Source organism: Thermochaetoides thermophila (genome assembly GCF_000221225.1).
Source record: "Thermochaetoides thermophila DSM 1495 unplaced genomic scaffold scf7180000011816, whole genome shotgun sequence".
Classification (NCBI taxonomy): Eukaryota; Fungi; Ascomycota; class Sordariomycetes; order Sordariales; family Chaetomiaceae; genus Thermochaetoides; species Thermochaetoides thermophila.
Genome location: NW_006383032.1, coordinates 3,064,385 through 3,089,957, shown reverse-complemented (window position 1 = coordinate 3,089,957; position 25,573 = coordinate 3,064,385). Strand labels below are relative to the sequence as shown.

Here is a 25,573-nt window from a genome sequence, read left to right as displayed (position 1 = left end):
CTCCGACTTACCCAGTCCTTATCAATCATTGATCGCCAAAGCTGCCAAACATAGAAGCAGCATACCTGTGAAAGTGACTCCTCAGTTCGATCCATCAAAGTCCTAGTAAACCAGCCCCCCCCTCAGCCAGATTAGGCAGCAGTGCTCTCAAGGTCACTTAGGCCGAAGGAGCTTATCCGGCCCATACACGGCCGTCTGCTTGACCATCTGGATCCATTCCGACCGCGAGATGTGGCCAGGCTTATCGATGCGATCCTTAAACTTGCGCAGCAGGTTGCCGAGCGAAATACCTTCCTTCGCATACGGCGCGAGCGCGGCAGCGATGTCAGCAGGCTGGATGCGGTCGGGTGCCGGCGGCACTGCGGCCGCAGCTGCCTGGGGTTGTTGAGACTGAGAGGAAGCCTGCGCCTGGGCAGGCTGTTGCGGAGTGGGCGTGGTGCCCGTGCTGGGCTTGGGAGCGCCTGGAGAAGGGTCAGTAAGGATGCCTGAGATGCAATTGATGTGGGAGAAGTACCAGAGGGGGCAGGACTACCCGACCGCGAACCGGCCGGGGTACCGCCAGGGCGCACGCCGGGCTTGACCTTGAGCTTGGGCTTGAGCTTAGAGCCCGCATCAGAGATCTCGCCGGCGGTAGCCTCTCCGTCGCTCATAGCCGATGCCTGTGGGTTCTTAGGCCGACCAGGAATAGGCGTAGCGCCACGGCTGGGCAGTGTAGTAGCCGGCGCGGTCTTGGTGCCAGTCTTGATCTTCTTGCGGGCATTCTCGTTGTCGCTCGACTCAGAAAGATGCGCGGAGCCGGGCCGCTTGAGCTTATTATTATTATTATTGCTGCTGCTGCTGCTGTTGTTATTGTTGTTATTGTTGTTATTGTTGCTGTTGTTGTTGTTGTTGTTGTTGTTGTTGTTGTTGTTGTTGTTGTTGTTGTTGTTGTTGTTGTTGCTGGCGGCATTGGGAGCCTTCTTCGTGTCAACGCGTTGCTTGCTCGACGGCGTCACGTTGCCCTTGGTATTGGCGCCCGAGGGCTCCTTCTTGCTGTCTTCATCCTCCTTGTCTTCGGATTCTTCATCTGACGAGTCCTGCAAGGGTTAGTAACCATACAGTAGAGCAATCGTGAGAGACAAAGTACCTCGTGATCCGTAAACGGGTTGTTTTCATCGTCAGATTCCATGTCCTCAAAGTCCATAGCATGCTCAAACTTCTTCAATGTCTTAAGGGTCTGCTTGCCGAGCATCTTGCGGCGCAGGCGCTCCAGCTGCTCCTCGCGCTCCTCTTGTTCGACCTTCTGGTCGTCACCCTCACCGAAAGTGTTGGCCTGGATGTGCTCACGGCGCAGACGATTCTTCGTCTCCTTAGTCTCCTCATCGTCGGCATCAAAGCCGGGGTTTTCATCATCATCCTGGAACTCATCGCCGGACATGTCCAGCTCATAGTCGTCGGCGCGCTCGTCGCGACGGGCCGCGCGGGATGTAGCGCTCTCGGTCTTAACGCGGACGGGACCGCGCAAGAACTGGCGTGTCTCGTTCTTCTCACGTTCCAATGCCTCCTGCTCCTTTTGTTTCATGACCCACCGCTTGATTTCCTTCACCTCATACATCATCTTCTCGGCATCATCCAGTGAGAGAGTCTCGAACTTGGGCTTCTCATCGAATCGGTAATAGCGCTCCAGGGGGATCATACGGAAGCGATTTCCGTCGATGACAAGCGCAACATGGAGGTCTGATAGATTAGACACGTACGAGCCAACCCAGACACCAGCCTTGCCTTCAGCGTCCTCCAAATGCCAGGGCCAGGTCTCCTCATAGTGGATCCGGCTCTCCTTCTTCTGGGCCTCTGTGTCGCGGCCGTAAAATGCAGTTGGCTTCTCTTTTTTGTTGTTATTTTGTTTCTGCTTCGGTTCGTTGTTACGCAGAACGGGCGCGATCTGGGCCAAGTCTGCGGCACGCTGAGCCTCTCGCTCAGCCTTGAGTTGGCGAATGCGCTCCAGCTCGGCGGCTTCGGCAGGATCACGCGGGGTCTGCTCCTCTGCTTTAGTTTGGTTCATCTTGTGGGCCGGAGGCAAACGGGGGTCACGACGCAGAAGGGTAACGGGGCGCGGGAACTGTTCTTGGTTGGTGACATCGATGTCCTCGTCGGTCTTCTTGTTGAGGCGCATGATGTGGTAGCGCAGACCCTCGAGCATCGAGCGCTTGGTCATGACAAGCGGGAATTCCTGACAGTTATCGGGAGTCTCGCTCCAACCACCATTGCGGGCGCGTTCTTCCTGCAAGCGCTTCAGAGCAGCTTCATTCTCGGGGCCAAGCAGCTCGTCAAACTTATGGGCGGCCTGGCTGGCGTTGAGCTCCATCAAAGCCTTGTGGTCCTTCGGCGGGAGAGCGCAGGCTGGCTTCGGGCGCGGCTTCTTCCTGGCAACAAGAGGATTGAAGACGCCCTTGCGGTGAAACTGCATGCTGGGAGGAGGGCCACTGCCAGGCGGACGGGGAGGGCCAGGCGGGCGAGCCGCCGGCGGCGGCCCTTGCGGCGGCGGAGCGCTCATCGTCACTGAAGGGCTTGAGAGACTTAAGTCGACCAGCGATTGCCTGGCGAAGAGAGAAGGGCAAAATCAGTCAGGCGAGCCACGTCATAGGAGATGGCAACGGCAGGCGAAAACCGATTGTCGTCGCGTCGACTTTTCGAGTCGACACAATGAGGAGAAAGAAGGTAAATGACGTATTTATGCCTGCGAAGCTCGAATTGGCGAAATCGATGCCGCAGCGAAGTTAATCAGTGCGGGAAAAAGTTGGCGAAAGCGCCGCGGCGGATGAAGAATCGCCAACGCTGTGTCTTTTGTGATGGAGGTCTCACGGAGTCGGCGGCTCAAACAAGGTGATGGTTTTCGGAGAATGTGCTTAGTTTGGGAAAACTGCCTGCTGCCTGAGTGGTCAGGCGAGGTATGCTGCCAATTGCAAACGAGCACTTTGGACCCACATAGGGGCCCATTTCGTCACACAAACGCGGGGCACGGGCCAACCATTACCACGCATGCAAGACACTGCCACTTAAAGAGGATAACAGCTGAGAGTTTCAAACACCAATTCCAAATCTATCGTTAACGTTGTGCATTTGCTTGGAATGTAATATCCATGAGATTCTTTTTTTGTATAGTAATAAATACTATTATTCATTTTTATTATAGAATTTTAACAAATGCGCGGATAATGCAGCAGTCGTTTATGGATTCAAGCGCGTGTTGCTCCCCCTTAAGCCCTAGAAGAAGACAGCCACGTTACTTCTCAGGCAGTCATATAGCAGCAACACTGATGATAGGACTCGTAAGCCTAGTCCTCGGCTGCTTAGTGTTCTTTTTTTTTTTTTACCCATAATGTCGCCTACCACGTGACCATTACCAGTTACAACGAGGACTCTCACGAGCCAGAGGCTTGCTCAGCATGCAACAGTATCTGTTAGTCATATGGTTTCGTTGACGAGTGCTATATTAAAGCCCAAATCCGAGCTGTCCATTAGAGAGACAGAAATATTGTACCACATGTACTTGCCTGGTAGATCGAGCATAAACAAAATTTCTGTGTCGCACACCTATGCTGAGATGGAAGCTCTTATCGTTATCACAATGGAAAGAGACATCTCGGAGATGGGACATAAAAGTGAAGGGGTTGAAGCGGTTCCTGGCCGAGAACATTCATCCAATGCTGAAATCAACCAATGATTTTGTCCGAGGAAAGAACATGCAGGCAACCGAACACATGTTGGTCGGGTATGACTTCGATCGGGTGAAAAGAAGATAAAAACTTAACAAGACGGACTCTCGCTGCTCCCCAACTCTCTGGTTGCCGTATTTGGCCGTCCGCGGCGGAATCGACCAATCAGAGACGCCAACCAGATCACGTTGTCGACCAGCTCTCGATGAGATCTTGGCATCAAACCAGGGGACGCTCCAGGAGTAGAATGGGGGAGCTTCCCACAGACTTCACGAAGCCAATGGCAGCTATCTACTCGAAGCCTTCTCATAATCACCTTGCAAAGACCGCTGCGCGTGGGTGACGGTATCGCAAGCTGCAGGCTCGAGAAAACAACCTTGTGCACACGTGCTCACATTGCAGTTCATGATTCCTGCTGTCGTGTCAACATGCCGTGCAAGTGGCAGAGGTGAGAGAGCCTTGGTGCGAGGAAAGGTTCTTCTCATTGCACAACACCTCGACCCATGCCAACCATGAGACTTCGGTGTCGACACCGAAAGAGCGGGAGGAACGCGTCTCGGTTAGCTGCAGTGCCGCGTGGATATATATAAGCGGAAGTGATCGACGGGTTAACGGCTTTATGAAGTATCACAATCGTCCGCGTTCAATGGTGCCCAAAAGTTCAACTTCATCCCATTCACAAAATGTTGATTCGGGTGAACGTGGCTGCGTTGTGCTGTCTGACAGCTTCGCTGTCGGTAGTGTCGGCGCAGACTTTCCAGAGACTCGGCACCTGTCCAACCTTGGGCTGCGTGATTCCGCCGGACCAGCAAGACTTCCTTCCAGGTCAGGAGTTTGACATCCGCTTTGAGATCCATGCCCCGAAGAACGGCAGTGAGGCATTCAACAACGGTGTTCCCGACGAGAAGTTCACAGCAACCATCGCCAAGGAAGGCGGACGGCCCAAGAGTATTGCCGAATTCTTCAAGCTGAAGGAGCCTCCAGTAGAGAAGTGGACGTTCTCGTGGTACGAAGACCTGTTCGCCAAAGATGCGGGGACGCCGTCCGTCGTGAACGTCGCTTCCAAAGTTTACAGACGCGTGGCGCTGTATGAGCCGGGGACGTACACCGTCACCCTCAAGTATTATTCAGGAAAGACGACGGTAGCCAAGTGGACGGTCCGGCCGCTAGCGACCAAGAAGAAGGCCAAAAATGTCATTTTATTCATCGGTAAGCACTCCCAAGAGTCCAGTCCAGTCCCAGGAGGGGAGTTCATGCTGACAACCCGATAGGTGATGGCATGACCACCAACATGATCACCGCTGCTCGGTTGCTGGCGCACAAGACTATCAATGGACGGTACCAAAGCTTGATGGCGTTCGATACATTCCCAGTATTGGGCCATCAGATGGTCAGCCGAACTCACGATATGAGTCCACATTGTGGGATGTGCTGACCGGACAGTAGACTCACTCAATCGACACATTCATCACTGACAGCGCGAACTCGGCTTCGGCGCTGTATACCGGTCACAAGAGCTCAGTGAATGCTCTGGGGCAAGTGGCTATCAACTCCGTCATCGAAACTTGTCTGTCTGCATAAGGGCTGACCAGTGGTTTAGTGTTTATGCGGATTCATCCCCCGATCCTCTCGATGATCCCAAGGTCGAGACTATTGTCGAGCTCTTGCGCCGAGTCTGGGTAAGGGGAGGAAATTCAACTAACGCGAAGCACAGGTAGCTGACAAGCAGAACAGGGTTCAGCCTGGGGTGCTGTGTCAACCGCTTTCATTGCTGACGCAACTCCGATTGCCTTGACTGGCCATTCTCGCTCGCGGTACCAGTACGGGGTTCTCATCGACCAAACGTTGAACGGCATCAATAATTACTCCTGGACCACGACGGGTGGTCCGGACGTCTTCTTCGGAGGCGGCGCAGAGCAATTCTTACCCGGGTCTGGGTCATACCAGGGGAAGGACTACTATGCGGAATTCTCCAAGAAGGGATATTCGATCAGTTGGAACAAAACCGCACTCCTCGCGGCTCCGAAGGACAAGAAAGCTCTTGGGATCTTTTGCAAGAGCAACTTTCCGGTTTGGCTTGACCGCAACATCTTTAGAGAGAACCTTGACAGCCTTAGGAATGATCCGTCAGGGGCAAATGGGCCAGCCAAGGACCTGCCTGGGCTTAAGGACATGACGCTGAAGGCTATCGACATTCTGCACACGCGGGGTGGCAAGAATGGCTTCTTTCTGATGTCAGAAGGGGCCTCGATTGACAAGCAGATGCACGCCCTGGACTACGACCGCGCTCTTGGCGATCTGCTAGAGCTGGACGATACCGTCAGAGCCACCATCGAGAAGCTTAAGGCGCTGAGAATCCTGGATGAGACCTTGATTGTGGTGACAGCAGATCACGGCCACGGCTTTGGTGAGTCCCCGCTTGTTTCGTCCCCCGGTGAGCAAGGCTGACTGGAACCTGGAATCCAGATGTCTTCGGCAATTCGGACACAAGATACTTTGCCGCACAGGAGGATGAGAGGGCCAAGCGCAACGCGATTGGCATCTATGAAAACTCAGGTCTGTCGCAATACACAGAGCCAAAACCGGGCGTAAGCTACGGAACTGGACCCAACTTCCCGCTCAACTGGGATCCGCGCTATGTGATCGCGGCAGGCATGGGCGCCAATCCGGACCACCGTGAGCAGTATGGAGTGGGTAAGAAGCCGAGAACGCCGGCAATCTCCATTGGCGCAAATGGCGAGGCGTTTGTCAATCCAAGCGATCGGCCAGATGGGTTCGTGGTAAACGGAACGCTGCCGACTCGAGATACCCAGGGAGTGCACTCCTTGACCGACGTCCCTGTGTATGCGCGGGGGCCTTGCCAGGAGACATTTGGTGGCACGTACAACAATATCGATGTGTTCTTTAAGATTGCAAACTGCTTAGGGCTTGGTCATCCGACGAACAAGACGAGTGGACTCAGGGCGAGAAGTGAGAACGGGGAATATTAGCACTTTGCAGGCCGGCTGCAGGGAAGCATGTGGGGGGAAAGTACGGATAGGTTCAGGATCAGAATTCGCTTAATAGTAATGGATCGAATTCTTGACTTGGTGATTAATCAATCTATGTCTCAAATTCACGATGGCTTAGGTTGCTAGACTGGCATCTTGCTAGCGAAAGTTTATGTTTGCGAGAGAGAAAGAAGTGTGAGCAATGATGAGCGAGCTTCAAGAGATGAGATAAGCCAAGCTGTAGGCTCCATCCACTCAACCCCACAATGCCAAGCAGGGTCCAAGATCGTTGCCAAGACGCCAAGCGGCGGAGCCAAGCTCACCTGGACTCGCGCAGCAGAGCGCGAGGCACGTCTGTTTGCAAGGACCATCGACCGCGTCCCCACGTCGAAAGTCTAAGGACTCAGTTGTTACCGGCCTTTGTTTTTGCAGACTTAACAATCCAATTAGGTATTGCACACTGCTTGGATTTACCGTCTAGCATTCGAAAGCTTGCGATATAGCGATCCAGATCTGTCTTTTCTCAACAAGCAAATGCAGCAATAACAACAACGATGGCTTGCTCGCAACCGCTCATGGAGAAATTCCTCCGCGACTGGCGCCAGGATGCCCTCAACAAGGCCCAGTACGACGCCGCTATTTTCATCGGCGACAAGGTGCTGGCGATGACGAGTACGGTCCCTATAATAAAATAATTCTTATTGTACGAATTCATGCTGAGCTGCCCCTCCATCCAGAAAATGACAGCGACGCCTTCTGGCTCGCCCAAGTCCACTTCTCTGCCGGCAACTACACGCGCGCCCACGACTTGCTGCAGAAGCACGACCTCATCACCTCCAATCCCTCATGTCGCTATCTGGCGGCCCACTGCCTCATCCGTCAGAACAAATTCCCTGAAGCCCTGGCCCTGCTGGGTGAACACAGCCCAACCCACCTCTTCCACAATAACGCGAAGCGGAAGTCGAGCCGGACGGCGTCACGCAACACACGGGCTGGATCCCGAGCACCAGAGCTCAGTGAGGAGGAGTCTTTGAATCGTCGCTACGAGGCTGGCATGTGCTACCTTCGGGGTCTTTGCTATGCGAAGCAAAATGCTTTTGACCGGGCCAAGGAGGCGTACAAGGACGCTTTGCGCATCGACGTACAATGCTACGAGGCCTTCACCCAGCTAGTACGCAACTCGCTCATGTCGCCTGACGAGGAGGATGAGTTTATGCAATCACTCGACTTCAGCTCTGTCAGACTCCCCAAAGGCTATGACGATCCGGAGATGAGGGCAGAACCCGGCGAATACGTACACATGCTCTACCAGACCCAACTGTCCAAGTACCGCGACCCTCACACCCTCAATGGCTACATCGAGACCCTGTCGACACACTACGGTCTCAAGGACAACGCGGACATTCTTCTAGCCCGAGCCAGCCTGCTCTACACGCAATGTCGCTTCAAGGAGGCCTGTGCCTTGACTGCCGCCATCCTCAAGGAAGACAAGTACAACTTCCCCGCCTATCCAGTCCACCTCTCCTGTCTCTACGAGCTCCAAATGACCAATGAACTCTTCCTCATCGCCCACGACCTCGCAGACACCCATCCCGACGAGCCCACAACCTGGCTGGCCGTCGGCATCTACTACCTCGCCACAGGCAAGATCACCGACGCTCGCCGCTACTTCTCCAAAGCTTCCATGATGGACGCAACCTTCGGCCCTGCCTGGATAGGATTCGCGCACACCTTCGCGGCCGAAGGCGAGCACGACCAAGCTGTTACCGCCTACTCAACCGCTGCTCGTCTCTTCACGGGCACACATCTCCCTCAACTCTTCCTCGGCATGCAGAACCATGCCCTGAATAACATGGCTGCTGCAGAGGAGTACCTCAAGACTGCGTACGACCTGTGCCGGACTGATCCCTTGCTGCTGAACGAGCTCGGCGTGGTGATGTATCATCAAGATCGCCTTGAAGAAGCAGTGCAATTCTTTGAAGAAGCTATCGACGTCGCTAACGCGACAGACGCCGACCCAACGGCTTGGCTTGGCGCCCGAACAAACCTCGGCCATGCCTATCGCCGGTTGCGCATGCTGGATAAGGCGCTGGAAAAGTTTGATGAAGTCCTGCGGGATGGAGGAAAGGATTGCGCTGTGTTCAGCGCAAAAGCTCTTATCTTGCTTGAGAAGGGCTTGCCCGATGAAGCAGCCAAGGTGTTACACGAAGCGCTGGCGATCAACCCGCAGGATCCGGTAGCGACAGAGTTGCTTAACAAGGCACTGGAAGAGAGTGCACAGGCAGGGTTGGTGGGGCTGATGAAGGAGCTGAGGACGGAATCGCGGCCAGCGGACTCGTTTGGAAGCGGCGGTAGACTTGACGAGGGAGAGGATGCGGAAGAGGAGATGGAACGGTTCGAGTTGGAGTTGGACGGGAGAAAGGCTGCTGCGAGGGAAAGGTTTGAGAAGAGATTCGGGGGTTCGAGAGGGGGTGGGAGTTCAGGGGAAGGCTCTTCGTCATCGTCATCAGGGGCAGTACGAGATAAAGGGAAGGGTGTCCTCAGGGGAGCGGCAGCGAGCAGTAGTCAGTCTAAAAAGGGTCTGGGTGCAGGCAGTCGTGGGCGAGGACGATTGCCTCCTGAAGATAGACGAGAGAGTATGATGGATATGAGTGACGATGATTGAGAAGAAGGGAGATGGGAGAGGGACGCGGAATTCAGAAAAAGCTGGAAGGAGAGGGGGTTGTGCATATGTCTTTTTCGACGATGGATACAAATATGTTTGGTATGGAATAGCATAGCGACGGCGTCACGGTATATTAGGTACGTATTCAGTTACGGGGTAACATTAAAGGGATTCCGAGACTGGTCAGGAAAAACGGTCACAGGGTTTGGCTGATGCCTGCATTAGGATGCAATGTTCTTTGAATTGATACTATTATTTTATCTTAGACCATGTCCAAGCACTTCCTTTACTTGCCGATTCACGCCAACGGTGTGCCTGCTTATCATATTCCGAGCGGCCATACCACTTCACAGCTTCGCCTTCGAATTGACCAGCTCTTCCACCTTGGCAAACTGGTAGTAGTATTGCAAGCTCTGCGGGTTAAGCAACGTCCCGCTGGGCTTGATGATCTGACCCGAGACAATCTGCTTAACAGGCAGCTCGACCTTCTTGAGATTGACGGTTGTCTAGCCCTCTGTTAGTTCCCATCTCCTCCTACTAAACATGTCAACCAGAGGAGAGGGGGGGGGGGGAGCACACTCACCGGAATCTCGGGCGTCTCAAAAACATACTTCGGCACGTGCCGCTTGCTCAAATCCGTCGCAATCGCCTCCTTAACTTCCTTCACCAGCTTCTCATCAAACTTATGCCCGGGCTTCATCAACAAAACAGCATCACCGACTCATCTGCATCCTGCGGCCTGCGTTGCCCAACGCAAAGCGAGTCCTGCACGCGGTCCGAAAACCTTCTCTCAATGACACCATAAATTTCGGCCGACCCAAATCGTACACCGCTCGGGTTCAGCACGCCGTCCGCCCTGCCCAGGAAGCTGATACCCCCCGTGACGGGATGAACCACGCAGAAATCTCCATGCGCCCAGACGTGCGGGAAGCGAGCGAAATACGACGAGTGATACCTCGTGCCCGGAGCTGCTGGGCCACTGCCGCTCGTGGGCTTGTTGTCGGCCCAGAAGAAGCACGGGATGTTGGGGAAGGCGGCGGTTGCGACCAGTTCGCCTGGAGTGCCGGGGGGAACTTCCTTACCGGGGGCGCCGTCGGGGAGGAGGGAGTCGAAGATGGCGACGGGGACGCCGAGGGAGGGGCCTTGCGTACCGCCGACGTAGACGGGAGTGAGCTGGTTCATGATGCCGAAGCAGCCCGCGATGTCGGTGCCGCCGGAGATGTTGCCTAAGTGGACGTTCGGGGGAAACCCCTCGTCGTAGAACCATTCGAAGAGTTGGTCGGAGAGAACCATACCTGTGGAGGTGACGGTGCGCAGGCGAGAGAGATCAGCCATCTCACGGGGACGCAGGCCGCGTTTGGCAATCTCAAACATCCAGCGGGGGCTGATGCCTAGCTTGGTGGCGCCGTATTGGGAGGCCACACGGACGAGGATGCCGACGTCGGGCTGGAAGGGCGAGCCATCGTACAGGATGGCACGGCCGCCCTGCAGGAGGATGGCGATGCTGCTGAGGTACATGATCCAGCCCGTCGTGGTGTATTGCAGGGTGACTGTGTCGGCATCAGTGCCTTCGTGCAGGTGGCCCTCCTTGTACATGCTGATGAGAACACCTCCGATAGAGTGCACAATGGCCTTGGGCGTGCCCGTTGTACCAGACGAGTAGCAGATGAGGAAGGGCTCGTGGAAGGGGATGCGAACAAACTCGGGGGCAGGTGCCTTCGGATCAGGACCAGCAGCGGCCATGAACGAGTCCCATGTCTCGGCATTGGGCACCTTCGAGATATCATACGCCTTCGCGAACCGCCGGATGGATACCACACCATTAAAGTTAGAGCACTGCTTCAGCCCCTCGACAACCTCAGCCATCTTTCCCCGGAGGTCAACCACCTTCCCGTTATAGAGGGCACCATCATCCATAAACAGCAACTTCGGGTTGACCTGAACCGCCCTCTGCAGAATCCCCTTGACACCCATGTCGGTCGAGCTGCTGCTAAAGATCGCACCTAGCCAGGTCGTTGCGAGAAAAACCACCAATGTCTCAACGCTGTTGGCGCACACAACCACGATGCGATCACCTTTCTTGACTCCTCTGGCCTGCATCGCCCTGGCCAGGCGGCCAGCCTGCTGCCTCAACTCACCGAAGGTGACCTCCCTGACTTCGCTAGCGCCCTCACGGACCTCCGTGATAGCGATCCGGCTGTCTTCCTTGCCTGCGGTGCTTCGGGTAGTGCTCGGAGTACCGGTCGGGTGCGAGTAGAGCATGTTCTCGGCCCAGTTCAGGCGCACACCCTCAAACCAACGCGGGACGGCATCGATGGGCAGGGACTCGTCGACGACGCGGGTGTAGCGGCCTTCGTAGATGTAATCGGCGTCTTCAAAGACGGCAGCCCAGAAGGCCGAGCGGTTGGCAATACTCCAGGCATGGAGGTCTGCGAATGTCTGAGGGAAGAGATGGAGGTTTAGTTGCTGTCATCTACACACTGGGACCATATAAAAACACATAAAAACCAACCTTTAGCTGCAGGTTATGTTTGCGGTTGATGTCCTGAATGAACCGGTACAGATAAGTTGACTCTGGGTTGGGGTGCTCCCTACGACTCAGTTAGGGGAATATGAGCGTGAATGCAAACCAAAATGAGTCGTATAAGTTGCTGTGCCGGGATAGAATGAAGGAGGAATCGTACCAGAGCTTCCGCGGCACCGCGACCTGTTGGTCTTCTGCTTGCCCGACGGCCATTGTGATGCTGATGCTAGTCGAGTTGCAACGGCAGACTTTCCGCTTCTGTTAGTTGCTGGTCGGAGAGGCTGGAGTCAGTCAGCAGTGAAACCTCTATAGGTAGTTAATCCCTTATTATAAAAGCCCAGAATGTCGAGTCCTCCAAATCTGATGATATATATATATATGACCAAACAACGACTCGTTTCTCCCAAGACAACAACGGACAACGAAGTCAACACAGACAAGATCGATCAACTTGCAACCGAACAGGTTGGGGCTGTACAAGCAAGGTCGGACCTCCCCAAACAAACTCAAGTACCCTACGCCGGTAAGCTCCAAGTGCCCCAAGGGACCCCTTGCAGTGCGGGGTTGGCGTGCGGGAACATGTACCCGGCCATCGTAGTCCGTCTCCGCAGATCAGTTTCGGCCCGGACACCAAAAGATGCCGAGGCACACAATCAGCAAAGACATCGAGGATGAAGCATCAACAAACACCAACATAGTGTACAAGTGTATTGGCTCCCTTCCACAAATATTTGCAATTACTTTACTCATACTAAAGACAGAGCAATAAAACGAACAATGAAAAACCAGCAACTTATCAAGCATTTAGTCATGTCCTCCACTTGACCAACGTCGTCATCATATCAATCATCCTTCCTGCTTTCAAGAACCATCTATAGTATTCCTAGTAACGCCGTGCAGAGCAGAGAGCAGAGCAGAGAAGATAAGCCATCGCTGCGAAGCAAACAAAACCCACGAAAAAGCAAGTCGTATTCCATTACTCTTCCTCCACTGCCTCCTCCTCACCAAAGCTGTTTGCTCCTCGTCCCAATCACAGATACGGCATCCACAGTGCATCACACAATGCCAAGTTCATCGGATTCGTGGCCTTAGCAATTAGATCCGTGACCGTCTGGTGTGCAGGCAAGTTGCCCTGTGGAGTCTGCGCAAGAGCCAGGGCCTTCTTGACGATCATATCACAGTTGGCCTGCACCGTCTCGCGCAGCTGATTCTCCGTCAGGCTCATAGTCCGGTGGGAGTTGGTGAACCAAAACATCATCTCGTCGCGCACAAAGAGCGTCAGCGCATGCTCCAGGTGCTGCTCCGGCTCCGTCAAGCAACGCGCGATCGCCATCACTGAGGCCGCAAAGATGCCTTCTGTGGCCAACGGGCCCATCAATGTTTGCAAGTTGGGCGTCAGGCGGAACGGAACCGGCTCGGTATTTTGGAATAATGGCCGGCTTGGTGCCATGTACGACACAGCTTCCGATCCCCAGATGTTGCCGGACCCCCGAGCGATGTTCATCTTGTGCGGGTAACGTTTGTCGATGTGCATCGTGTACGTCATAAAGGTGAGCGCCGCCAGCTGGTACGAGAAGCGCCTGCGGAAGAGCCAGAAGTCGGCGAAGTTCGGGTAAGCCCCCTGGAAGTATTCCAACACGATTGTATGGTCGACGAACTTCTCCTGGATGGCCCGGTATACTTCGAGCTTGGCCGTGACCGCCTGCTCCGGTTTTTGCTGTAAATAGTTTCGCGTCAGCACGGGTTCCCAGGCATGTACAAGCACATGAGCCGGGGGGGAACTTACCAAGGCCTTAGCATCCATTAGACCGCGGAGTTTCTCCATTGTAAAAAGAATTGGCTCATCCTTGTTCATGCCATGTCGCCTGCAGTGATCCTCATAGACACTCTGGAGAGTAATGTACGAAGTGTCCTCCTGCACAATCCGGATGTGAGGCGCGAGCGGCACCATAAGCGGAAGCGTGAACTGCAGGTCTCTACGCCTGCTCTCCTTCTTGTTGGCCAGGGTCTGGTTGAGCTGTCGGAACAGTTGCAGGACACGCTCTTCACGCCGGCAATGCCGTGCCGCGGGGTGTTGAACCGCAAATGCGTGGACGCTGCCATCGTGGCCGCGGATGCGGAGTCGTCTGTGTGAGGCGCCAATGGTCCGCACGAGGTCGACGTTGGGCAGGAACCGGTCAATCCGGATGAAATCCTGATTCTTATCCTTGTGTTGCAGGTACTGCCCCGGAATCTCGACGTCGTCGAACTTCTGGTACCGGAACTCGCTGAGATGTGGCGAGTAATGGGCGAAGCTCTCGAGAGGAGCCGGCGAAGCGCGGCGATCCAGCTTCTCCTCGAACTTGTCGCGCCACTTGCGAAGATTGTGAATGTACTCGTACATCGTGGGCTTGACTTTGACGAAATCAGCCTCAAACGTGGGGCGGATGTGGTTCGGTAGGATTGTCTCGGCAAAGCGCGTGATGTTGTTCTCCGTGGCCGCCGGCAGCTTGACGTCCTTAGCATAAGAGGCCGGCATGCGGCTGACGTACGAGAGACCATCGTTGAGCAGGGCGACAATGAGACGATAGGCGTCCTCATCAGGCGGACACTTAAAATGCTTCTGGATCTGGTCTACCATCGTCTCCATTGACAGCGCAAGAAGCGGGAATGCTGTCTTGAGGACACTCATGATCTCCTCAGTGAGCTCCCATGGCGGCTTCTTCTGGACACCGCCTGTCTGCTGCTCGGCCGGCGCAGCTCCCGGAACCTGAGGGGCGTTTGCCGCTGCTTGTGGTGTAGCAGCAGTCGGTGCATTGGGAGCAGCACCCTCGATCTTGATCTCTGGCGGCTTTGGCGTCTCGCCATTGGCTGTCGGTGGTCGGCCATCAGCCGCTCCAGCAGCGCCGTCTTTCTTCGTGAGCTGCGGAGAGCCGTTCGGTTTGTTAGGGATTGCGGCCTGCGCAGCTCGCTGTCGTGCGCGCTCTTTTGCCTCCTGGTTCTTCTTGATCGTGAGCATGTCCTCCCTATTGGTGCGGAGCAAGAAGTAGAGCGCCTGCGGGTACGTCTTAGCAATCTTGAGCAGAATGGCCTGCACCCTCGGCGCCTCCTTGTAACCAAGCCCGACTAGGAGCTGGGGGATGAAGATGATCCACCACCACACATAGATCTCGCCCTTGAAGTCATCAAAACCTGCCGCAATTGTGCCGTTGGCGTCATCAAGGCTCAGCAACCAGAGGATGCGCGCGATCAGCTTCCGCGACTTGTGATTCTTGTAGCTCGACGCCGCTTGAAGGTAGCTTGTGAGCGCCTGCTTGGCGGACGGGAGGTCGGAAGGATTCTCCTTAAACTTCCTGTCGTTGAAGTAACCCCACTCCGCCCAGGCTTTCGCAGCTGTGATGTCAAAGTAGAGGGCCGTGCCAAACGCAGTGTCGGCTTCTTCCTTCTGACCAAGCTTCTCCAAGAACATACCCTTCAATGTATAGAACTCGGCTTTTTGCGGGGCGCTGAAGTAGTTGAGGTTAGTATTATTGATGACGTCCAGGCCGCTTGTCAGCTCGTCCGGGTTTTGATAGTGGCATTTGGCCTGTTCGCGCAGCTTCAGGAACGCCTCTTGGATTTCTATGTTAGGAAGCGTGTAGATGCGACTGAGCTGGCTAATGCAGACTTCAGGCAACGCGTGCTTCCTGGCGACGTGGGCGAACCGGTTGATAATCCAGGCGGTCTCATGGTATCCGCGGTATGCAAATGACGCGCCACCGGCGTTCTGGGCCTGTTGCGGAATCAGTTGCAAGTAAGTAGCGTTGATGAGACCAAACACATGCTGCCTCCAGGTAACAAGATCTTGCCACGCGACGATGTCATCCCACATGTTGGGAAGCCTGTCCCTCCAAGAGCCGAGAAGCAGCTTGAGCTCGCCGGACTTGACGTCGAGGTTGCTGGCGTTCGTCTGGGCGAGGCTCTGGCAGATGACGCTCGCATCGTGAAGCTCAACTAGCTGCTGGAAGTTCTGCAAGAGGGGAACGTGGGCCGCGGTGAGTCGCTTCGGGAGCTGGTGCCACTTCCTTATCGACAGTTGAATCGCTTCGTCGACCACGCGGTTGAAGTCCTGGGGAGTCTCTTGCTTGTTATGCAGCTTGAGAAGCGACATGAAAGCCTGGAAAAAGTAGCGTCTCGGCGTTGGTGCATCCATGACACCCTTGATGACGGTATCCAACTGGTCGCGATTTTCCTGGTTCTGCCAGTACTCTGTGTTCCGCCAGGCGCACTCCAAGAGGAGATCCTGGAAGTTCTCGTGCTTAGCAAAGTCCTGTAAGATCTCCCATTGCTGCAGCTTCTGCGCGCACAGCACCCAGTGGTCCTCCCAAAGCATGTATTCCGCTTCGGAAAATGGGATGACACCGGTCCGTGCCTTGATTTGGGCGGATTCGTACATGCGTTGGGCCTTCTCCCACATGCCGTGCTGTTCATAAGACAGGCCGGCGTTCGTTTCAACGAACTGGCAGCGACGACGCCACGTGCCATAGAATAAATCATCCTCCCCGAGGGTCGAGTAAAGATCCACCAGAGCATCGAGGTTGCTTTCACGCACTGCGGCAGAATCGATCTCGGGCTTAATGGCGGCATTCTCGAGTTGATGCAGTGCCGTGTACCAGGCATCGTATGTCTTTGCCTCAAACTTGAGGACATGGGGCGGGATCTTGCAATGTGGCCACGTCTTGACAGCACCTGCCATGAGCGACTGAACCACGTTGGGCCGCTTGTCCATCTGGCGAGAGTGGTAGTCCTTGGTGAGCAAGGTGACGAGACCGCGCTCGAGATCCGGCCTGTCTTCCTTGGGCACCGCCGACCAGAACATCGGGAACAAGGCCACCCAAAGCTCGTGGGCAAAGTTGGCGTCGATGTGTTGAAGCTGCATCAGAGGCTCCAAGACGTCGCGAGCTCTCACATCGCCGAGCTCGGCCAGGAAGCGGCGGTGGTTAGCCATAAAGGCTTCAAATTTATCGTCGATCATGACGGATGGCTCGCGAGAGTCCTTGGCATAAGGAGCGACAAGCTGGGAGATGGGGAGCGTACGGAAATCGTCCTGGTGCAGCTGGATGGTAGGATTCATATCAACAGCGCCCAAAAGAAGCTGCGACGCCTGCGCAAGCCAGTACGAGTCCGCAAGTGTGTCCCAATTCTGGCCGAGAATCACATATGCCAACCGGGCGCTAGCCGTCTTGGACAAGCACTTGTCGAATATGGACATAAACTTGTTGCGCATCTCGACATCCTGAGCCCTCGTGCCGATGAGAAAGGCATGCTCCATGCGGACGGTCAGTTCTGTGCGAGTGATCTTGGGGTCCTCGTAGATGCGGAGGACGAGGTTGAGGAACTTGTGAAGCATGGTCGGATCGGTACGGTGCTCGAAGGATATCATCTTGTGAAGCACCGCCGTCTTCTCCTTCAGCGTGGGCCACGTGCCTTCCGACCGGAATACCCAGCCCTCCACCATCTCGAGAATCTTTTCGCAGAGCGGAATGTGCAAGGACTTCTCTACTATCGTAGCGAGCACGCTCAGGAATGGCCTCCTGTTGTCGCCCAAAATCTCCATGCGCATGGCAGTCACCTCGATGGCCTTCAGGATTAAGTTCGTCTGAATCTCAAGGTCATAAGCCTTCATTTCTGTCGGCGCATTAGGGTCTGCCTGAGGCCGTAGACCACTGGCCTGGTGTCCCAGTGCGGCGTAGTGGGAAACATGGTCACGAGCCAGCTTTGACTGGAGCGACCTCATGATGGCCGGTATGTGCTGGTCGATAATGGAAGGCTTGCGATGGCCCAAAGACCACAGGATGTTGATACCCGAGACATAGTTTCCGGCGGCCATGCTCTCCGTAGCGATGCCCGAGAGCCAGGCGATGAGTTCCGAAGTCTGCGACTCGGGCTCAATGTCTCCATCAGCGTCCTCCATCGGGATATCTTCCGGAACAGCGTCCAGAATCCGCTTGATGGTGGGCTTAACGTCACGGTCTCCATCGTATTTCCGGTCAGCCATGTGCAAGCAGTCCTGAATCTCTGGATTTGCGGACTTCAAGCATTTCTCCAAAATCTTCTGGATTTGCGGCATGTTGTCTAGAATCCACCTATCTGACTTGAAGTGGAGGACGATACGGACCACTTGGAGCGTGTTGATGATACTGGTGATCAGCTTATCGTCGCACTTCTCGGGGTCCGACGGGTCCGCAGAAAGGAGAGTGGCTGACTTCTCGCCCGCCAGAACGAGATCCGTGACGTTCGGGAACAGGTCCATCTCCTCTACGAGATCGCCCCAGTACTGTGGCTGGAGGAGGTTGTAGAGGAGAGCCGTCGCCTTCTTACACAGCTCATTTGAAGGAGAAGGAAGCAAAAAGCTCGTTGTCGTAGGAGGATCAGACGGTCTGGCAGAAGGGAGGGGATAACGCTCGTTGAGCTGTGCAATGAATTCCACAAGATAGCGGATCATCTTGTGACGCCCAACCGAGGGAATCTGGAACTCAGCCTGCCGTGTGGCCGATGGAGAAAGCCCTTGTTGCTCATCCAGTTTGCGCTTGTTGCTATTGGGGGACTCGGACGGGGCCCGAAGAGGCTCGCTAAGCTTGCTCTCGACGCGCCGCTGCTCCCACTGCCAAATCAACCACATCATATTGAGCGCGAGCTTGCGGTTGTCATTCGAGGGGTTTGGCGGCGACGCGACTTTGCGCAAACACTGGATGATGAGCATCGCAAATTTGTCTCGAGTATCGTAGAACAGATCTGGATGCCGCACCAGATAGTGGAAAATGGCTGTCATCTGCTGAACGTTCTGGCTCTCCTCGGCAAGGATACGGCGTGGAGCAAGCGCCCAAACCGGGTTGCGATCACCTGGAGGAAATGGGCACCGCTTGGGCATGACTGGCGCCATCAGCTCCAGCGCCTGGGTGACGAGAGCACGGCCTTCGTTCTGGTTCGTCTTGAGAAGAGAGAAATAGATTTGGGAAACAATCTTGGCCGGCGTCTCGTAGTGCGCGATGAAGTACCCGATGACAACATAGGCTGCATGCTTGTTGATCACATCGTCCAGACGAATGTATGTCCAGGCAAACTTGATGAAATCCTTGCGCGCATCTTGCAGGAGGGCATGACGATACTTGACAAGCATGGCCGACAGTTGAAGGACCTCCATGCGAGTGTGGTCTACCCTAGGCTGCAGCAAATCCTCTTGCGGATCGGGCAGGTTGACTTTCCAAATCTTAGTGTTGATCGAGTCGATCACCGTCCTGTCCAGAAGTCGTGAGGCCTTGTTTGGGTCGTCCCAGGTCCTCATGACATCCATCGCAATAATCGGATTGACAATGTTGTGCAGCAGATACCATTTCATCCGCTGCGACGCCGTCTTCCCGGAATATATGTCGAGACAGCGCAGGATGGTGATCCTCCAGAAATCGATGGAATCGCTGCGAATGATCTTGTTATAGATATGGGAAAGCAACGCTGGCGTCTCGCGGAAGTCATCTGAGGTGATCCCCTCAACAAGACTGAAGAGAGCATCCAGGTCATTCGGGTTCCTATCTAGCGCCTTTGTCAGGATGTTCATGAGCTGCTCAGAAGCCTGGTGGGCCGGAAGCCGGAGGTTCGGCGTCAAGCTGTTTTTCTTTTGTTGGAGCTCCAGCTCCTTACCAACCGTCTTCAGCCATTCAATGTGCTCCTTGTTGTCTAGCCAGGACTGAGAGTTGGCTGTGGGGAACTGGCAGAGAGCATCCAGCATGTTGATTGTGTTTATGATGGCAATGAACTTGGTTTCTTTGCCAGAGACGACGACGGTATTGCATGTCTTGATTATGAACTCGACATTCGCGGCGCCGTAGTCACGAAGTACCTGGCTGTCGGGGTGGCGCAGCACCTGAGCCAGAAAGCGACCGTACCTCAAGTCCTCCAATTTCTGCAAGGTGAAGGCCCAGATATCAGAAGGGTATTTGTTAAGGTACTTGTAGAGAGGCAGACGGAAAGGGCTGTGGTGAGTCCTCCGGAGCTTCTGCTCCAAATCGAGGACATTGTCGATGACGCGCTCCTTGAACTGTCTGGCCGCATCAGGCAACAAGTGGAAGATGTTGAAGACGGCGGCAATGACTTTCATGGCGTTGTTCTGCTCGAAAAAGGTGAAAGACAGCTGCTGGAGGAAGTTCGGGTCGGCGATTTGCTTGACATGCTCAAGCAGCCGGGTTCCGATCTCGACCTTGAAGTATGTTGTCAGGAGCCGCAGCAGACGGCCCAAATTGTCCAGACTATGGACCGTAAGGCGCTTCGCATCCTGCAGACTGGCGAGAACGGGCCGGAGACCAGACTGCAGCAAATCTTTGGGCAATTTTGTGGTATGTTGAAGAACAGCCTTCAGAGCGTCATTGGCAGCGTCAATGGTTGGCTGAGAGTCTGAATACAGACACTTGAAGAAAACCGACACCACTTTCGGTCTTGTGGGATTATTCGATCCGCTGCCAAACTCCTCAAAGCTCATCGCGCGGCTCAGGATCTTGATACAGGATACACGCAGGTTGACGATGAAGTCATGCGTCCTGAACTCCAAGGTCTTGCCGGCCAGAGATTCATCGCTCGCGTCCGCCAGGGCTAGGGACTCCATAAGCAGGCGGTTGAGATTCTCGTCGAAGGGAACAAAGTCGCGCTTCAACGACATGTAATAGGTCACCGCGTCAATATAGCCGATTTGAATTGCAAACGGAAGAGCACGTAAGGGCTTGGCATAGATCGGCCCAAGAATATGCTTCTTGTGAGGCTCCAGGAGCTCCCACACTTCAGCCTGCGCAGCTGCAGCAATCGCCTCAATCGACCTCCTGGCTGTTGCCCTCACATGTCGATTCATATGAGCAAGCTCAGAGTTGAGCATCATAACAAGCTGTGCTAGCCTAGGAGGTCTCGGGGGCGGTTGCGGTGGGTGAGATCCAGGAGGTGCAGGAGGAGGGGGTGGTGGCAAGCAGTCCTGCTTCTTGGCATTCCTGGTGATCCTCGCGAGCAGTTGCTCGAGCGTGACCTGAGCGGTCCTCCGGGTCTTTTCCGGGAGATCCTGGGGCATGTCCTTGACGACATACATCAGGGCGCGGACGAATTCGATCTGCTTGGCCGCCACCCAGAGGTCACCGAGGTCAATCTCGGTGAGAAGGGTCTGGATGCCCAAGGCGCCTCCTTGCTTGGTGAACCACTCTTCTTCATAGCACCCGTGGCAGAATGTCGAGGCCAAACTGCTCCAGAATGTCATGCGCGGAACATGCATTGGCGATCCGAAGACGGTCACGGCCGCGTTGTGCATCTCCTTGATCAGGCGCTTAGCGGCTTCACGAACTTCGAGGTTCTCATTTGCCAAGGACTCCAGGATGGCCTCCGACAATACCCTGTTATCAATGAAGAGGGGGCCCTCGCCCGATTTTGTATCGAATGGTGTATACGCCTTCTTCATGTCGATCACGGAGCGCCCAATCTCAATAAGAGTAAAGTGCCGCGCCAGGTTGACGAGCAAAGCGTCCACTTCTTGCTTGAACTCCGGTATCGACTCGGCATACAGCAGGGCTTTGAGCAACCGTTTGAGCAAGGCTTGTTCTTCATTCTTCTTGGCAATCGACCGCTCCTTGTCTGATACCTCAAAAAGGGAAATGTCCACATCCCGGTTTTTCTTCACAAGGTCCTCAACCTGCAAGCGCACAAGACGCGGGAGATCCTCAGGAACGCTGTCGAACCCAACCCGCAACTTCGTCTGTGCGATGATCAGGTTCAGAGCTTGCCTCTTGTAGTAAGGGTCATATTGCCTAGAGAGCTGAGGAACACCACCCTTCACAGGCTTGGGAATCTCCGTCAACTTCTGAATTGCAAGGTCGATGCCGAGATGGGCAGGGAATGCTCGATCCCGTTTTGATCCTATCAAGCGCAGGTCAAAGCTCGCTCTGTCGTCGACATACTGCTGGAAAGTGACAGGAAGAGCTTCCGTCATGAACTTGCGATTCCTACCACCAAGCTTTCCAAGGATCCGAAGGGTAGTATGGGCGTGGAAATGGCTGTACGGGTGAGGCTTCAGGTGATCGAAGAGGGCCGTCATAAGCTCATCGATAACAGGCGCCATGATAGGGTCCAAGTAATCCGCAGTCAAATTGTCGACACAGAGCTCAAGCGTGCGCAACCCCTGGCCAACAAGCTCAGTTCCCGCACGAAGCGCGACAACTAGCGGCCGCATCAAGAAACTCAAGTGAGGGAGCAGGTTACTGAGACGGGCCGGCACTGTGAGACACAGCTCCACGTACAGGTCCCGCTCAGCGGGCTTCCGGGCGGCCATCAAAAGGTTGTTGAGGACGTCGAGAAGCATCTCCAAGAGGGGCAGGATCTGCTTATACAGGTGCTCGAATTTGCCGCCGCCAATACTCCTGAACAGTGACCGTAACAGCAAGAAGTAGTTCATCGGCTCTTCGGCCTTGGTCGAAAGCTCGATTGACTTGGTCACGATGTCGACGACATGTGGCAGAAGTACTTGCTCGTTCTGATTGGCAAATAAGGTGACCGCCATGAATGCCAACTTAAATAGTCGAAGCAGAATCGATGACTTCTTGATATCCGCCGAGCCCACATCTTCAATACGCTCCATGAGGAATCGCAAGAGTATGCCACAGAAAGAGGGAGACGTGGCCTCGCTGGCGAGGAAAAACTGCGGGATGTGCAAAAGAGCGGTATGCTCATGAATCATCTCATAAAGGCGGGGGATTTCCTGCTGGAAAACCTCATGGAAAGTTGCCGGGTCGATGCAGTGGAAAACTGTGGCAAACGTCTCTAACAGTTCCTTTTCCTCCTTGCTGCTAGACACCATGTAAAAGTTTGCCATGTACTCGACCGGAGAACTGTATGGGGACTCTGCGGCCGGCTTTTCGATCTCATAATACCTGAAGACATAGGCGCCCTCGCGAAAGAGCTTCGCAATGACCTTGACTTCCTCGGCAGTGAAGCCGTAGGCAACATCTGTCCAATGGGCTGGCGCACCGGTTAGATCCACCGCTCCTGGGATGTTACAGCTCTTAAGCTGATAGAACGTGTTCTTCAAGCCCGTCATAAGGTTCCTGAAGAGGAACTTGTTATCCACCACAGGATCGGCTGCCCGATCGCGAGGGTTGGAAATCTTGATCGGTGTGGCATTGAAGATGTCGATTTCATCCCAGTCTGGAGGGTTCTCCTTATCGGCGAGATATGTCTCCGGGACATTCTTGGCTGCTTGCTGCGCATACTGCTTAGAGAGCTTCACCGCATTCGGGTATTGCCTATTCATCGCAGCGAACTTGTCGGCGATGGCATTTAGTATCATGATCAAATAGTGCCGGGCATCTACCTTATTCGGTAGTCGTGCAATGCACTCGGCCATATTGAGGAGAAGCTTGGCGCTCATCGTCTGGAAGCTCGTGCCGGGAAAATTATCCTGGAGGTTTCGCGTGTACACTTCCACGGTCTTGCGGATTTGCTCCGGCGAAAGCTGGTCCCGAACATGATGGATGAGATCGGCCAACATACTGTATGCCAACGGTCTCATGGTCTCGTGAACCGTGAGGCCATCTCCCACAAGGGTTCGCTCGTCAAGGAGCTCATCAATCTTTGGTAAGAAGATCTTCCGGAAATTGAAGTTGATAATGTGCCGGATGGCAACAAACAACTCCTTTCGAGCACTCGACTTGTCCCGTGGACAATCTCTCAACAGGCGGACGATGATGTCCGGCAGATGGGGAAGAAAATCAGACAGCTGGCTCGAGTACTGCCGAAGGAGGTAAGCCAAGAAACTCATTGTCTTGACTTGAGCTGTGATGAAATCTCCAAAGGCGGCGCGATTCTTGATGTTGGGGCTGACCCCAATATGGATGGTCCCCCGAGCGGCAGCCTCTCGGTGTGCCTGATCTTGAGCCTTCGCTTGACACAACAGAGCCGACTTGATTAAGGGCACAAAGGCCTTGACATTGGGGGTGACAGCTGACCGATGAACCTGAAATATGGATACCACGATGATGGGGCATTCGGCCAAGACTTTGAAGGAGTACATGCCCCTCGGCAGCAGCCGGTTGGCCTGCTGGTTCGCATCAGCACCAAAGTCGGTGACCCCAGTGGTGACCGGAGAGCCTGGTCGAGGAGATTGCTGGTGCGGCAAGAACGAGGACTGTGTGCTCCCGGGAGTCGAAGGGGGACCTGGGGGCCCAGTCGTCGACGTATTGTCCAGCTGGTCCCGGACGACCTTGTCCAGCTGCTCGAAGAGCTCCTGGATCAGGTTCAAGAACGTCTGGACCTTGCCGCTCATGATCTTGTGCTGATGGCGCATGATATCGGAAAGGATCTTGACACAGAGGATCACATTGTCCTCGTTATCGGTACGGACTAGCTCTAGCAGTAGGTCGACAATCTCGTGGGCATACGGCTCGAAGTGCTCGGGCGGGGTCTGGGATGTCGGTAGGCGGTGGAGGATCTCGAGGATGCAGTTGCGCAGCTTCTGCATATGGCCCTGCTCACCAGTTGTCTGGAACACCGGCTGCTGACGGAGGATGTGTATGAAGACAGGCATTACTTTCTTTAAGAAGGCAGGATAGGCGGGTCCCGCCGTATAATGGTCGAGGCTGTCGCGCAGCGCACATGCTGCCTCGGCCTTGACCTTAAGCTCTGTATAGCACGATACTTGCATTAGAGGGAGCACTAGGAGGCTTCGTTCGGATAGGGAGTTGCCCGTACCAGTCTCGGCGACACTCAGCTTCTTCACCACATCCTCAATTAGACTGGTCGCCATGGTCGCAACATTCACCCTGCAGAATTATACGGCGACAGCCTAGCTGGCTCTCGCCAGTTTAGTAAGATAAAAAGTATCTGATCAGGTCGAGGGAGAGTCTTATTGATTTGGTTAGCCGACTGCGGTGCGAATGCGGGGTCTGGAGAGCTTCGAGATGGATGGAGGAAGTAAAAGTGCTTTCGTACCAAGCTGGGTTGACAAGGCTGGGAAGAAGACGCTGTTGCGTGCGCGCGCTTCTTATTTCATGAGTCCGACAAAACAGCTAACTAACAAATTTCGAGTCGGAAACGGTCGCGCGTCGAAACTTTTCTATCGTGGAATGAAATCGCGACTCGTAATGGCAGAAGGGAAGAAGTTTGGGTATCACAGGGTCGATGTTAGTGATATGGGAAGCTGCGCTCAGCGCTGCGCGCCGGACGGAAAATTGGCAGGAGACGTGAAGCTGGGGGCCTGCCTTCGCGAATTCCAATGGCGCTAGGCTCGAAATATCTTTTCTCCGAAGCCAGGTGTTAGCCAAAAAAGAAATTCTATTGGCTGAAAGACGACAAAAACCCCGCTCTTAACAAAGGTCCACGGCAGGGTGAGCATAAAACAGTCCCACCTGGTTTATCGATAAACCTTTTTGCCCCACCATGAATCTGGATCGAATGCGGAATGCGGCTCTGCTCGAGGCCCCAGCATGGCTGCTGGCTCTCTGCTGCATGCAGAGATATTTGCCCGGGCACGAAACACCATGCCGCAGGCCACCTGCAATTGGTCATCGCTTCTAAACCAAACTGTGACGTCTCCATAAGAACGGTGCTTGTCAACTTTTGCTTGAAGAAATTGCTGGGCAAGTATCAATCCACTCAACATGAGCATGCAGCGATGTCATCTGCGCGAGAGACTTTCTTTGGGTTCGTGCATGTTGTCCTCTGT

The 25,573-nt window shown here is 54.6% G+C and overlaps 5 protein-coding genes across 5 annotated transcripts; 2 read left to right on the top strand and 3 right to left on the bottom strand.

Moving 5' to 3' along the window:
• Window positions 1-153: 153 nt before the first annotated feature.
• CTHT_0029340 (transcription initiation factor IIF subunit alpha-like protein) lies at window positions 154-2,533 on the bottom strand (the record flags this gene model as incomplete). The annotated part of the gene is made up of 3 exons (XM_006693326.1): window positions 154-461; window positions 515-1,076; window positions 1,127-2,533. The coding sequence occupies 3 exons, from the start codon at window positions 2,531-2,533 to the stop codon at window positions 154-156; spliced, it is 2,277 nt and encodes a 758-aa protein (XP_006693389.1).
• A 1,845-nt stretch (window positions 2,534-4,378) lies between these two features.
• CTHT_0029330 (phosphatase-like protein) lies at window positions 4,379-7,084 on the top strand (the record flags this gene model as incomplete). The annotated part of the gene is made up of 6 exons (XM_006693325.1): window positions 4,379-4,904; window positions 4,967-5,033; window positions 5,296-5,374; window positions 5,430-6,102; window positions 6,162-6,665; window positions 6,963-7,084. The coding sequence occupies 6 exons, from the start codon at window positions 4,379-4,381 to the stop codon at window positions 7,082-7,084; spliced, it is 1,971 nt and encodes a 656-aa protein (XP_006693388.1).
• Window positions 7,085-7,260: 176 nt separating this feature from the next.
• CTHT_0029320 (anaphase-promoting complex-like protein) lies at window positions 7,261-9,350 on the top strand (the record flags this gene model as incomplete). The annotated part of the gene is made up of 2 exons (XM_006693324.1): window positions 7,261-7,357; window positions 7,423-9,350. 2 exons carry the CDS (start codon window positions 7,261-7,263, stop codon window positions 9,348-9,350), a joined length of 2,025 nt encoding a protein of 674 aa, XP_006693387.1.
• A 347-nt stretch (window positions 9,351-9,697) lies between these two features.
• On the bottom strand, window positions 9,698-12,087 carry CTHT_0029310 (putative acetoacetyl-CoA protein; the record flags this gene model as incomplete). The annotated part of the gene is made up of 5 exons (XM_006693323.1): window positions 9,698-9,856; window positions 9,934-10,044; window positions 10,179-11,789; window positions 11,863-11,941; window positions 12,035-12,087. 5 exons carry the CDS (start codon window positions 12,085-12,087, stop codon window positions 9,698-9,700), a joined length of 2,013 nt encoding a protein of 670 aa, XP_006693386.1.
• An 817-nt stretch (window positions 12,088-12,904) lies between these two features.
• Window positions 12,905-24,655, bottom strand: CTHT_0029300 (uncharacterized protein; the record flags this gene model as incomplete). The annotated part of the gene is made up of 2 exons (XM_006693322.1): window positions 12,905-13,591; window positions 13,661-24,655. The coding sequence occupies 2 exons, from the start codon at window positions 24,653-24,655 to the stop codon at window positions 12,905-12,907; spliced, it is 11,682 nt and encodes a 3,893-aa protein (XP_006693385.1).
• Between the last annotated feature and the right edge of the window lie 918 nt (window positions 24,656-25,573).